Source organism: Ovis canadensis, chromosome 6 (genome assembly GCF_042477335.2).
Source record: "Ovis canadensis isolate MfBH-ARS-UI-01 breed Bighorn chromosome 6, ARS-UI_OviCan_v2, whole genome shotgun sequence".
NCBI lineage: Eukaryota > Metazoa > Chordata > Mammalia > Artiodactyla > Bovidae > Ovis > Ovis canadensis.
This window is the reverse complement of record NC_091250.1, coordinates 52273614-52288667: the sequence shown is the minus strand read 5'-3', so window position 1 is coordinate 52288667 and position 15054 is coordinate 52273614. Positions and strand designations below refer to the sequence as shown.

General features: G+C 37.8%; 1 protein-coding gene across 14 annotated transcripts in view; it reads right to left on the bottom strand.

Moving 5' to 3' along the window:
• FAM13A (family with sequence similarity 13 member A) overlaps positions 1–15054 on the bottom strand; it is a 337328-nt gene that overhangs the window by 72189 nt on the left and 250085 nt on the right. For 13 of the 14 annotated variants that reach the window (XM_069593719.1, XM_069593720.1, XM_069593713.1 and 10 more), the window contains one exon: positions 12180–12221. The exons of the other annotated variant lie outside the window; for it this stretch is intronic. In XM_069593719.1, coding sequence (XP_069449820.1) covers positions 12180–12221 — 42 coding nt within the window. The remainder of the gene's footprint in view (positions 1–12179; positions 12222–15054) is intronic. 14 annotated transcript variants of the gene reach the window in all.

The window sequence follows — 15054 nt, the reverse complement described above, 5'->3', positions numbered from 1 at the left end:
GGAAATTCCATGGGCAGAGGAGCCTGGAGGGCTACACTCTGTGGGGTTGTGAAGAGTCGGATATTGCTGAGCCTGAACAGATGTACTTCCAATAATATAAGTATATATTAACTTCTATTTCTATAAGTATGGTTTCCTTCTTAGAATCACAATTTTCAGGTTGGCTTTCCAATCTCTGATTTTCATATCTAACATAATTTTTCTCATAGTTTTTTTTTCTTTATCCTTTTCTTCATTTTGGAAGAACTTCTCAAGTTTCTCTCTCATCATGAACTTGATTTATTTCAAATACTCTCTGCTCTTTACTGCCTTCCAGTTTTAAAAATGTCTGCAAATACATTTCTAGGCTACCCTCTCCCTTATTTCAGCTGTTCTTCTGTATCTCTAGCCTTTTAATTCTAAACTTATTCTCCCCTTACAGGTTCCTACTTCTGTTTCAAAGAGGTTGGTTATATCCTTGAGCATTTTTGAGAATAGCAGTAGCAAATACTACTTCCCAAGTTTTCTTCTGAATCACACAAAAAGCAATTCTCTGAAATCTGTTTCTACTCTTGAGTCCTTAGAGCAAATCATTCTTTCCCTTAGTTTGTAATTTCTCTTAATAGGTCCCAAATAGTTCCTTCTGCTTAGTGGTTCATAAAGGGAAACAATCAACTCAGGCAGAGCCCTTATCAAACACCTGGCTGGGCATATTGTTCTGAGTTTACTTCACTGTCCCTTGGCTATGGGCAGATGCCTCCTCTTGGATGTAGACTTTAAAAGCCAGGATATGAGTCTACCCTTGGACAATCTACAATGCATATTTGAGTGGACTTGCTGTTTGGACTTGCCCAATTTATGATTAAGCTGGAGAATCAGAAACAAATTTGTACTTTGTCTTTGAGCAGTGTACACTTGAAAGAATGCATTAAATCCAATAATCTCCCTTTCTCAAATGCCTTTGTTAGGTAACTGAGCACTTCAGGGGGATGCCCCCTCCTCTCTATTGTTTTGTGGACTTAATGTTCTAGTCTCTAAATAGGAGATGAAAAAGAATACACAACTCAGATCTGGATGGTTTAGAAAATAAGTTTGTGTTCAGCTGGGGGAAATGTCACTTGCTTTTCTGGTCAGCAGTAAACACTGGAAGGAATCCAAGTCAGTGTTTTTGCCTTCCTTCTCTCTTTGTGGTCACTGTGTTGTTCAGATGGTGCAATATGAAGCTCACAAGGCCAGAGAACATTTCTCAGTCCATCCCCATTGATGGTGTGATCTTTGACAAATGTCTTTCTTCTTTATCATTGTTATAACACTATCTCTAGTTTCGGTCTTTATATTTAGGTTGGTGCAAAAGTAATTGCAGTTTTGCACTGTTGAACTTTGTTGTTTGATATTGGAATGCATTCTTAAATGTGGTTATATTATACATCATTTTAATGTGTATTTATTGCTTTATATTATTTGTAATGACTTATTACTTGGTGTTTATTTTATATTTATTTTAGACCAGGAAATGATGCTAGACAAAAAGCAAATTCAAGCAATTTTCTTGTTTGACTACAAAATGGGTCATAGAGCAGTAGAGACAACTCGCAACATCAACATTTGGCCAAGGAACTGCTACTGAATGTATAATACAGTGGTGGTTCAAGAAGTTTTGCAAAGGAGACGAGACATTTGAAGATGAGGAGTGTAGTGGTTGGTCATCAGAAGTTGGCAACGACCAACTGAGAGCATACACAGAAGAACTGTACAAAAAAGATCTTAATGACCCAGATAATCATGATGGTGTGATCACTCACTTAGAGCCAGACATCCTGGAGTGTGAAATCAAATGGGTCTTAGGAAGCATCACTATGAACAAAGCTAGTGGAAGCGATGGAATTCCAGCAGAGCTATTTCAGATCCTAAAAGATGATGCTGTAAAAGTGCTGCACTCAATATGCCAGCAAATTTGGGGAAGTCAGCAGTGGCCACAGGACTGGAAAAGGTCAGTTTTCATTCCAATCCCAAAGAAGGACAATGCCAAACAATGTTCAAACTACCGCACAATTGAACCCTTTTCACATGCTAGTAAGGTAATGCTCAAAATCATTCAAGCTAGGCTTCAATAGTATGTAAATTGAGAACTTTCAGATGCACAAGCTAGATTTCGAAAAGGCAGAGGAACCAGAGATCAAACTGCCAATATCCATTGCATCATAGAAAAAGCAAGAGAATTCCAGGAAAACATCTATTTCTGCTTCATCGACTACACTAAAGCCTATGACTGTGTGGATCGCAATAAACTGTGGAAAATTCTTGAGGAGATTGGAATACCTGACCTGAGAAGCCTGTATACATGTCAAGAAGCAACAGTCAGAACCAGACATGGAACAACGGACTGGTTGGAAATTGGCAAAGGAACACGTCAAAGCTTTATATTATCACCCTGCTTATTTAACTTATATGCAGAGTACATCATGGGAAATGCCAGGTTGGATCAATCACAAGCAGGAATCAAGATTGCCAGGAGAAACATCAATAACTTCAGATATGCAGATGATACCACTCTAACGGCAGAAAGTGAAGATGAACTAAAGAGCCTCTTGATAAAGATGAAAGAAGAGAGCCAAAAAGCTGGCTTAAAACTCAGCATTCAAAAAATTAAGATCATGGCATCTGGTTCGTTCACTTCATGGCAAATAGGAAAATAATGGAAACAGAGACACACTTTATTTCTTTGGGTTCCAACATCACTGCAGATGGTGATTGCAGCCATGAAATTAAAAGATGGTGCTCCTTGGAAGAAAAGCTACGACAAACCTAGACAACATATTCAAAAGCAGAGACATCACTTTGCCAATAAAGGTCTATCTAGTCCTTTATTGGTATGGTTTCCTTCTAGTCCTAAAGGTATGGTTTTTCCAGTAGTCATGTATGGATGTGAGAGCTGGACCATAAAGAAGGCTGAGCATTGAAGAATTGGTGCTTTTGAACTGTGGTGTTGGAGAAGACTCTTGAGAGTCCCTTGGATTGCAAGGAGATCTAACTAATCAATCCTAAAGAAAATCACCCTGGAATGTTCATTGGAAGGACTGATGTTGAAGCTCCAATACTTTGGCCACCTAGTGAAGAGCCAACTCACTAGAAAAGACCCTGATGCTTGGAAAGAGTGAAGGCAGGGGGATAAGGGGACGTCAGAGGATGAGATGGTTGGATGGCATCACCAACTCAATGGACATGAGTTTGAGCAAACTCCAGGGGATAGTGAGTGACAGAAAAGCCTGGCATGCTGCAGTCCATGGGGTCTCAAAGATTCAGACACAACTGAGTGACTGAACAATAACAGCTGAGAGCATCACTGAAGCTGAGCCTTTTACAATTACAGGAGAAGTTGCCAAAGGGCTCAATGTTGACCATTCTACGGCCATTCGGCACTGGAAGCAAACTGGAAAGATGGAAAAGCTCAATAAGTTGGTGCCTTATGAACTGACTGAAAATCAAAAGAATTGTCATTTTGAAGTGTTGTCTTCTCTTATTCTATGCAACAACAATGAACCATTTCTTGATTGGATTGTGACATGCAAGGAAAAGTGGATTTTATATGACAACTGGCAATGACAGCTCAGTGGTTGGACCAAGAAGCAGCTCCAAAGCACTTCCCAAAGCCAAACTTGTACCAAAAAAGATCATGGTCACTGTCTGGTAGTCTGCTGCCATTCTGATCCACTACAGCTTTTTGAATCCCAGCGAAAGCACTACATCTGAGAAATATGCTCAGCAAATCGATGAGATACACTGAAAACTGCAATGCCCGCAGCTGACATTGGTCAACAGAAAGGGCCCAATTCTTTGGAAAACAACTCCCCACGGCAAGTTGCACAAGTAATACATCAGAAGTTGAACAAATTGGTCTATGAAGTTTTACCTCATCTGCCATATCCACCTGCCTACCAACTACCACTTCTTCAAGCATCTCGACAACCTTCTGCAGGGAAAATGCTTCCACAACCAGAAGGATGCAGAAAATGATTTCCAAGAGTTCACAGCATCATGGATTTTTATGCTACAGGAATAAACAAACTTATTTCCCATTGGCAAAAATGTGTTGATTGTAATGGTTCCTATTTTGATTAATAAAGATATCCTTGAGCCTAGTTATAATGATTTAAAATCCACAGTCCTAAACTGCAATTACATTTGCACCATCCTAATATAAATGTCCTCAAGGTTAATCCATATTGCACATGTGTCAAAAGTTCCTTCCTTTTTAAAGGCTGAATAATACTCCACTGTAAGGATATTCTGCACTTTGTTTATCCATTAACTCACTGACGAACATTTGGTTATCTCCTACCTTTTGGCTATTGTGAATACTACTACTATGACTATGAGTGCACAAACATCACTTTTGGACCTTACCTTCAGTTCTTTTGAGTATATACCCAGAAATGGAACTACTGGATCATATGGTAATTCTAAGTTCAATTTTTTGAGGAATCACCATAACTAATTTCAGTAGTGGCTGTACTATTTTACATTTCAACCAGGAATGCGCAAGTGTTTCAGTTTCTTGTCATCTTCACCAATACTGGCTATTATTATTTTTTTATAGTAGCCATCCTAATGGGTATGAAGTGGCATCTCCCTGTAGATTTGATTTGTATTTTACTGATGAATGGGGGCTTCCCTGATAGCTCAGTTGGTAAAGAATCTGCTTGCAATGTAGAAGACCCCACTTCGATTCCTGGGTTGGTAAGATATTCTGGAGAAGGGAAAGACTACTTACTCCAATATTCTGGCCTGGAGAATTCCATGGACTTGATAGTCCATGGGGTTGCAGAGAGTTGGGCATGACTGAGCGACTTTCACTTTTACTTTGCAGATGATTAATGTTGTGGAGCAACTTTTCATGTGATGATTGGCCATTTGTGTATGTTCTTCGGAGAAATGCCTATTCAAGTCTTTAACTCATTTTCTAATTTGGTTATTTTTGTTGCTGAGTTTTATGAGTTTTCTATCTGCTCTAGATATTAATTCCTTATCAGAGACATGATTTGCAAATATTTCCTCCCATTTTGTGAGTTGCCTTTTTATTCTGTTGACAGTGTGGTTTTTCAAATCACAAAATTAAAAAAATTTAAAGAAGTCCAGTTTGTCAATTTTTTTCCTTTTTCCTGTGCCTTTGGTGTTACATCTAAGAAATCATTGCCAAATTCAATATCACGTAGCTTTTGGCCAATGTTTTCTTCTAAGAATTGTATAGTTTTAACTCTTACATGTAGATCTTTGATCTACTTTGAGTTAATTTTTGTATATAGTGTTAGGTAAGGGTTCAGCTTGATGCTTTTGCATGTGGATATTCAGTTTTCTCAGAACTATTTTTTGAAAAGACTACTCTATGGCACTTTTTGAAAATATGAAAAACCAGCCCTCTTGAGACTCAGGGTCTTGGCCAGTGAGATCCTGGCATCTCTAATGAGTTCCACATACTTCATACTATAAAGATAGTGTTATTAAAGAACAGAAAAATAACAAATGCTGACAAGAATGTGAAAAAACTGTACTCTTGTGTATTACTAGTGGAAATGTACTTAAAAATACTTAAGGTGGTAAAATTTATATTATGTGTATTTTATCACAATTAAAAACTTTTACATTGTTAAAATGGCAAGTTTTATTTCTATTTTACCACCAAGAAAAAAAAGAAAAACCTTCATAAGCAGAGGTGATGTACCTCAATTTAGAGATACTGTTCTAGTCAAAAAGGACAAGGAAAAAACAATTTTAAGTATACAGGTATCTGAGTCTAAGGACACCCAGAACACCTAGCTGACTATCATCTTGGGTAAAACATCAAGCAGATAATTAAATAAACAGCCTGCTTATTTGTTCTACCTTCTAGTTAGCACCCTGAAATAGGCTTATGAACAAATACAATGTCTGGTAATACACTTCTCCAAGTTATCACATCAGATAATAATGATAATTTTAAGCATATTATGCTTAGAAAAATAAACTAATAAGAATTTAATAAATATTACCACATACACCATTCCCCCCTACAAAATCACAAACACAGAAATTCTAGCACAAGGTGTCTGGAAAAGTAGCCCCCATGAAGCGGTCTGTTGTTGTTTAGTCACTAAGTTGTGTTTAATCCTTTTTTTTTTTTTTTTTTGCAACCCCATGGACTGTAGCCTACCAGGCTCCTCTGTGGGTTGCCATTTCCTTCTTCAGGGGTTCATCTTGACCCGGGGATCAAACCCATGTATCTTGCATTGGCAGGCAGATTCCTTATCATGATCAACCCAGGAAACCCAATAATAAGAACTTTTTACCTCAAAATGATAATTTAGAAAACATGTATTATGCTTAAGGAGAAAAGTAAATGATTAAAAATTTAATAAATGTTACTCCCCCAAATCACAAACATTGAAATTCTAGCATAGCACAAGTTGTTTGGAAAAGTAATCCCAGAAGCTATTAAAGGTGAGTTAGAAAGAATTTTTCTGCATATCAAGATAAGAGTGGTATACCTTCCAGATCTCATCCAGTGTCTATTTAAATCTGAATTTATCCAAAGCTAAATTTTTTTCTTCAACATAAATTCTGCAGTTAAAAGACTTTCATAAAATTGATGGTTCCTAGAATCTAGGAATAAAAACAAAATCCTAAATATTGAGTTTGTATACCGAACAACTAGTTTAGAAATAAATCTAACTGATGTTCCTGATTCAGGAAAACAAGAAAACATCTGAAATTCTGAAACTGACCCTAAGCAATTCCAAATCTGCTAAAACAGTAATTTAGCTTCAATTTGCACCATGAGTATTAAAACTAGGGCTGAAATTGATAACAACTGTTAATTTAAGGGTTTTAGTGAAGCACAATATGAGAACAGAAGAGCAGAGGAGGATCAAGATGCTAAAAAACAAGTGTTAGGGAGAAGGAAATGGCAACCCACTCCAGTATTCTTGCCTGGAGAATCCTGTAGACAGAGGAGCCTGGCAGGCTACAGTCCACGGGGTCACAAGAGTTGGACACGACTTACTGCACTGTCTTACCCCAGAGATCCTGCCACATATACCACAAAAACCAAACATCCCCCAATGACCTTGGCCCCACTGTTCCAATCACTCCCAGGTGGGAATTCAGGCACATGTCCACAGAGGTCACAGACAACATACATATGGTTCTGTTATGTCCCATATATTACCCTTTCATGTCCCAAGGAAGACATTTTCTCTTAGAGATTGTCATTTAGTGTATCTTTAAAAAATCTTGTGTTAAACTTGCCTCCATCTTTTTCTTGGGTAAGGGCAACCCAGAAATGACCCTTTTGTGTCTGTGATGTTGCCATTCACAGCTTTGATAGGCCTAGTACAATCTTGAGAACAGGGTTGCTGTATGCTGAATGTCAGAAGGTAGCTCTTAGCTTTGCCTGTCTTAGGTAGTTATGCTGTACATTTTTTATTGGTGTACCATGTTTGATTTGTCCCTAATACCTTTGAAGTTTTTCTGAGAAATGAAATAATGCAACATGAACTTATTAAAATACATTTTAAGCCTTTAAAAAAAAAAACAAGTGTTAGGTAAGTGAGGAGCCAACATTTAGAGGCCAGGTGAGCTGTTTAGATCCCACTGCATAAGACTGGTTATAGGTGTGCAATCTTTGAACCATATAGTCAGGGTTTTGCTAAGGCACAGGCAAAGATGGGTTCTAGGTATGTGCATAATCCATGAATTTGTAAGAAAGAAGGAATTCATGGGTCAAAACTGAGTGGGTTGGGATGAAGATAGGACCTGACTGTAGCCCCTAAGGAAGGCGAAGGCAGTGAAGGGAGATGCCAGCAGGTACAGATGAGGAGGAACAGAAAGCAGACATCAAGCACTCTACTCCTAGTGGAAATGACCAGAGAAATCAAAACCTGGGCTTGTGGATGCTCAAGACTTCGATAAATAGCACTCCCAACAGATCCCAATCAGATAGGACTGGACATTACCAAAAGAATTCAAACAACAGGCTGCAAGTGGCCCAGAGAACATCTACTCCAAGTTGCTTTCACACTAATCTGAGCAGTTGAGGTAAGGGCTCCTTTTCTGGGATTCCAGCCTAGACTAGGAAACAAGTCAGGGTACGGGTGTCTTTGCCAAGTATGTTCTGTACCTTTAGTGTACGGGTCTGTGTTTATTTTGCAGCAATCTCACTAAGGGTTTGGCATAGACTGTCCCTTTCTTTCATTTCCTTAATCACTTCAACAGGGCAGGTAATCTCTAATAAGCACCTGGGGAACAATGACACCTACTGTTTGAGCTACTGTAGCTGCAATTAAAAGAAAAAATCACTGCAGATGGTGACTGCAACCATGAAATTAAAACACTCTTGCTCCTTGAAAGGAAAGCTAGGACAAACTTGGACAGCATATTGAAAAGCAGAGACATCATTTTGCCAACAAAGATCTATATAGTAAAAAGTATGGTTTTTCTGTAGTCACGTACGGATTTGAGAGTTGGACCATAAAGAAGGCTCAGTATTGAATTGATGCTTTCAAACTGTGATGCTAGAGAAGAGTCGTGAGAGTCCCTTGGACTGCAAGGAGATCAAACCAGTCAATCCTAAAGGAAGTAAATCCTGAATACTCATTGGAAGGACTGATGCTGAAGCTCCAATACTTTGGCCACATGATGCAAAGTGCTGACTCATTGGAAAAGACACTGATGCTGGGAAAGATTGAAGGCAGGAGGAGAAGGAGGCAGCAGAGGATGAGATGGTTATATAGCATCAATTCAATGGACATGAATTTGAGCAAACTTGAGGGGACACTGGAGGACAGAGGAGCCTGGGGTGCTGTAGTCCATGGGGTTGCAAAGAGTCAGACAGGACTTAGCAAGTGAATAACAACAAGCTGCAATAAACTTGCCACATGGGACAGTGACAGGTGTAAGTTTGTAGCTACTATTTCTTTCTTTGGCAAAAAAGGACAAATGGTTCTATGGTGAGTTAGGTTAGGCTGGAGAAGTACTGGAGTTAGACAAGACAATTCTTATCAGAGAAAATTATTAACCCAGAATGAGAATATCTGAGTGTATGTCTATTTATAAAAGCCCTACCTTACTACAGAAAGGCTTGAATACAATGGAAATGTCCAGTAGATTTACAAGCGGTTTAACCATGATTGTTAGAAGAGCAATTGCAGAAACTGCAGTTCTACAAGGTGAAAGGTAGAGCAAGGTAGCAAATGAAGCGGCCCCTCTCATTCTCTGTCCCTGTATTCCATCACCTTCCCCCAGCCACAGGGACGTCCTGGAACCTCCACTAGTGCACTGTAGCCTCTCAATCTGCTCTTCGTTTCTACTCTAGATTCTCTCTTGTTGTAGATAATGCATCTTGTGTCCACCGCAATGGCCGAATGCCAATCTAATCTCTTGTATCTGAGTTCCTCTTATGGATCATCTATTCTCCTTCCTTTGAAATGGGAGGCCTGCTTTGCCCTTATCTTCCCTCTGTTCTGACCTGGTCTACCTGAAGACTGCCCACTCCCAAACTTGCAGCCACTGAGATTTGCTGTTCTACTTCACGTTAGACCTTTCAGAACAAACCACCAAATGGAATATCCAACCATTAAATACCCATCCCCGCTACCAGGCTGCTTATGGTTGAACCAACTTTTGGTGAATACATATCTTAGATGTATCTCATCTCTTGATTTGGCCTTTTCCTCCTCTGAAAAAGCTGACCAATCAATACTGTTGATATACAATATTTAGTATTCAATACCCCTAGCCAGGAAAGACACCTTTTTGCAACTACCAATCATGTTTTACTTTTTAAAGGCACAGAAAAAATTATTTTGGATTTAAAAGAGCCAATTTTGTTTTTCAACATGTTAACAAATCTTTATGAAATTCATTAGTCATACAATAATGCCCCTTTCCTAACACTGCAGCAAAGGAATTGCAATAAAGTGGGAGAGAAAGGAATGGAAGACAGGATGCTAGAAAAATTTATTTAAATATACTTAAAACATTTAAGCATTCATTTGCTCTTACTTGAGGTAGTACCAAAAAAAGTGCATTGATTTATAAATTAAATTATCATTGGACATGTTAATGGTTCTAGTCCAAAAATCTAGAAGAACCTAATCATAATTAATAATCACATAACATTTTTTCTACTTGAATTCTGCATGCTAGAGTAACCCAGGAAAAGTCAACCTCAAACCAGCCATGAAAATAATTTGGAAAACAAGATTCATGTTTTATCAACAGATTCTTCCTGTTTCATGTCAAGTAGGCAAAAAACAATCTAAATTAGCTTGGACCAATCTAATTCTTACATAATTCCCAAGATTACCATGCAGTGTTTTTCAGCAAAGGAAGCTATATTTGAAAATTTTAATTTTGGGCCAAATAATTGCTAGTTTTGCCTTTATGAAGTATCTCCACTTAGTTTAAATTCCCCTCATGTGAAAAGAATGCCTGTTGGTAACGTTTCCTTTTTCTACAACTTTATCTCTACTGTAAATGTGGGCAGTACGCATGTCCCCCACCCCACTTCCATCATATTTTAGTTTTTATTACTCTTAATATTCAAAGGCCAAATAGGGTCTATCATGAGTTCAATAAATATGTTAACTTTCTTTACATTCTTTTGCTTTCATTTTGGCACTACAGAATTTCTTTTTCAAGACTACAGTATTACTCTAGGTAATTACAAAACTTACACTATAAAATACAATAATATGTATCTGAGGACTTACAATTTTTATAAGCCCATTTTCCCCACCTGCTTTTTAAAAGAGTGGTAAAAAATAAAATTCAATACTATGCAAAACACAGACTGATGCTACCCATAGTAATAAAAGTAAGGTAAATCAGAGAATAGTTCTCATTACTCATCAGGATCTGGTGCTACAGTCTTCTGTACTGTGTAGAACTTAATTTCCATTAATATATGATAATCATTTGCTTGATATTACTGTGTATATTTACATAATGAATACTAGCATTCCTGTGTACCCAGCAACTTCCTCATGGGTTTATAGCAATTGCACAGTCAAGACAGCTTATAAACCAGAATGTGCTGGTTTGACTGGCAGGAAACCAGAATGAATCAAATGGACCACCATGCTGTCTCAAACTGATACCCCAAATGTTCCCTCTCTTGCCGCAAAGTGACTTGCTTCATGTCTCTGAAGGGCAGAACACTACTGTAAACCAGTTACTTGGCCAAGCCTGATGTCCTACAACACATTTCAGAACTATGATGGTTGAATTAAAATCTAACTCTAAAACTATTGCAACAAATTAGATTCAAAAACAAACAAAATATGGATGTCATATCCTCACACTTTTTAAAAAGTGGAATTCAAAATTGAGGAAAAGTTAAAGAAAACTTCAGCAATTTAAACTTGAATTTATAGTCATTTTTTTTTCAAATATATTTTCTTTTTTTTTTTTATTTTACTTTACAATACTGTATTGGTTTTGCCATACATAAACATGAATCCACTACGGGTGTACACGTGTTCCCAATCCTGAATCGAATATATTTTCTAAGTCTTTGAAGTAAGTATGTAGTGAGGAAAGAAATGCAAAAGTAAGAAAAACCTGGCTCTAGGTCATTACCTAAATGAAGTGGTTCACTGATAATCACATCAATACAAAAACTTTTTAGTCTGGAGGGATGTGATCTCATCTAACATCTACTTTGATGTAAACTTACCTGTTTTAAGAGTTACCATTCTGACTTCGTAAACTTTAGAAAATAATCCCGAACTCCATGAACTTGCTGAATATTAGTTTCATACTTTACTACCATATAGAAAATGATCTGATATCACCCAAGACTACTTCAGCAAGTGAGCCTTAGGCTCAGAGCCCTCCCTACTTGCATATATGTGTAGAACGGAGTTTTTAAAATTTAGGTTACAGCCTGATCATTAGGCAGACTTTAAAATTAAAATGGCTACTTTGACATCTTTGAATTTAAAACCAAATATCTTATTTTAGTCTTTTCAGCTATATTAAAACTTTTTAAAGATTTCTTAAAAGAGAGAAAAATATAGCATGAAATTATGGTAAGGGATTCTAATAAGCTTAGTCTGGCTACAGGACAGAATATTCTATTGAAAAGAATTAATGTAGACAAAACCAAAGAATTCTTAACCCTCCCCCAATTCCCTGTAACAGACCAATAAAAATCAAATAAATACCTCAAATAGAAAGGTGACATAGGTCTTTCATCTTCCTGCGAACTAAAAGGAAAATGAAATTTGAATTAATTTCTGTTAACATCATAACATCTCAATTTTACTAAAACTCTATTCCCCCTATCAAAAATTTTGTTTTGACACATTTAATCTCACCATGGAGTAAAGTTAGCAGAGTACACTCTACCTTGGACCCAGCCAAGACCAATTACTTCTTCAAGGGAGATCAAGAGAGGTTTCTTTCAAGATTAGCCTAAGGCGAAAGTAACTCACATCATACTTTCAAGAGGAAGTGTTTAACTACCTTATTCTAAAAGCCCAAGCCCATACATTACACAAACTCTTAAGATGATTACAAACTCAATTATCTCAATAAAGTTAATTACAGCTCATTAACATGATATGAAAATAAGAAAGAGTCAACAAAATATTCCTAAGTGTATGATGCTCTAGCAATGCCCAGGCACCAGTACACAACACTCTTGCTCTTTGCCTTCTGCAGCTACACCCAAGGTATTAATGAAGGTAAGTAACATGAAAGGACACAAATGAAACTACTATAAAAATAGTTTAAGTTCCTCAAACAACACAGAAACAACATGAAGCTTAATCAAAAGTATTTAATTATAAATATAAAGTGTATACTACAGTGAAATATTTTTCCTTTCTTTTACCTGCTTTTCTCTTTTGATAAATGACCTCAAAACAAATAACGAGGCTCTCCCCTTCAGGCCTACTAGAGTGGTCTTTGAACTTTTTTGATTATGCACTTGTGCAAAATTTGCTTTTAAGTAGCCATTCCCCTGAATATATGACTAGGTATCTATGTTAAATGTGTTCAGCATTAAACAGAAAAAACTATAAATATATTAGATAAAGTTAATCTAATACAATCAATCTTCTTGTACCCTTGTGGTAATGACAAACATCACTGATGAAAAGAGAAAAGTTTTCTTCATAATGTTATCTTGGCAATCACCAAAAATCTTATTACAAGTCGTAGTATAAGAGAGACACATACAAATCTTATTACTAGTGTAACACACACCACCGCCCCCCGCCCACACACACACCCATACCCACATCCACACACCCATCAACCCTGCCCTGGAAGTAGAAAAGGTCTGGCTACAAGATGACATATAAAAAATGACATTATTTTTCACTCTCTCATGATTTTGATTTCCAATGTCAATATCACTTAGGAATCTTAGTGTTTATCTTGTCAAAGATTTTGCTGTTTGTGATTGATCATGCCAGTTCTTCTCAAGTGAAAGGTAAATGGCTAGATCAGCTTTATTCTTGACTCTAATATTGATGGGCTGAGGGCAAGGCTTGATGAGTTACAGACTCTAACACCTGGGAAACCTCCTGGTGTCTTGGGAAGAAACCCCTGGAGTCGTGCTTTACAGGAGTGATTACTTTAAGCCAGACCAACACAAGGGGCTCACATATTTGACATCAAAATAGTCCTTGAAAACACTTAACGAATTATAAACATGTTAGAATTGGGTTTGTTTCCTAACCAAGGGTTTGGTGTCAAAAACAGTAAGTATAACTGACACTATGGAAAAGATAGGAACGTGTAAGCAGTGTACTAAACACATTTTTGCCCAGAACAGATCCTTAACTCTAACATGTAACAAATATTAAAGGAAATTAACAAGGTTTCTTTAGTAAACATTCAGTTAACAATATGGTTGGTTTTCTTAAAATTCAGAAGTGCCTTGGGAGATAAGTTAATGACGCAGAGTTCTGAACACAGTTGTTCATGTGCTTCGGCTAATATTTTGTGTGCATGCATGAAAACGTCCTTGTAGTCAACAGAGGCAATCACAATCAAATTTCCTCCTTTACATCTTCTCTCCTTCACACATCTGTTCATCAGTGAGGCACTATCTTGTGCTTAACATTAATTATCTCATGTAAATCCTCACCAAAACTTCCCTGGTATTTGCCCCTCTCTTGAGAACAGCAGGCTCAGAGCAGGCACATAACTTATCCAGGTCACACGGCTGCTGCTGCTCAGTTGCTTCAGTCGTGTCCGACCCTGTGTGATCCCATAGACGGCAGCCCACCAGGCTTCCCCATCCCCAAGATTCTCCAGGCAAGAACACCAGAGTGGGTTGCCATTTCCTTCTCCAGTGCATGAAAGTAAAAAGTGAAAGTGAAGTCGCTCAGTTGTGTCCAACTCTTTGAGACCCCATGGACTGCAGCCTACCAGGCTCCTCCGTCCTTGGGAGGAGGAGGCAAAAGTACTGGAGTGGGGTGCCATTGCCTTCTCCCAGGTCACACGGCTAGTGACGTGCAAACAACAAACATACTTTTTGCCTTCAATTTTAATTTATCAAAATATGATGGGATGAATGTCCTCATTCTGGCACAATATCTTGTGGACTTTATAAGCTCTGTGCCATGCTTCTGATTATAGCAACTCTACACCAACCTTAGTCAAAGTCCACTCATAATGCTTTATGCCTGATAGCACGTACAAGGTGATTAATTTGTTAAAATGTATTGGTACTATGTCAAGAATGCCTCTTCACAGAACCATGAGTTTTTAAATCAAGCAAATATATTTTAAATTAGTTTTTTGGAGTATAATTGCTTTACAATGTTGTATTAGTTTCTGCTGTACAAAACAGTGAATCAGCTATACGTATACATATATCCCCTCTTTGTATTTCCTTCCCATTTAGGTCACCACAGTGCTTCCCTGGTGGCTCAGCTGGGAAAAAGTGTCTGCCTGCAATGCAGGAGACCTAAGTTTGATCCCTGGGCCGGGAAGATCTGGAGAAAGAAATGGCAATCTACTCCAGAATTCTTGCTTGGAAAATTCAATGGACAAAGGAGCCTGGCAGGCTACGGTCCATGGGTT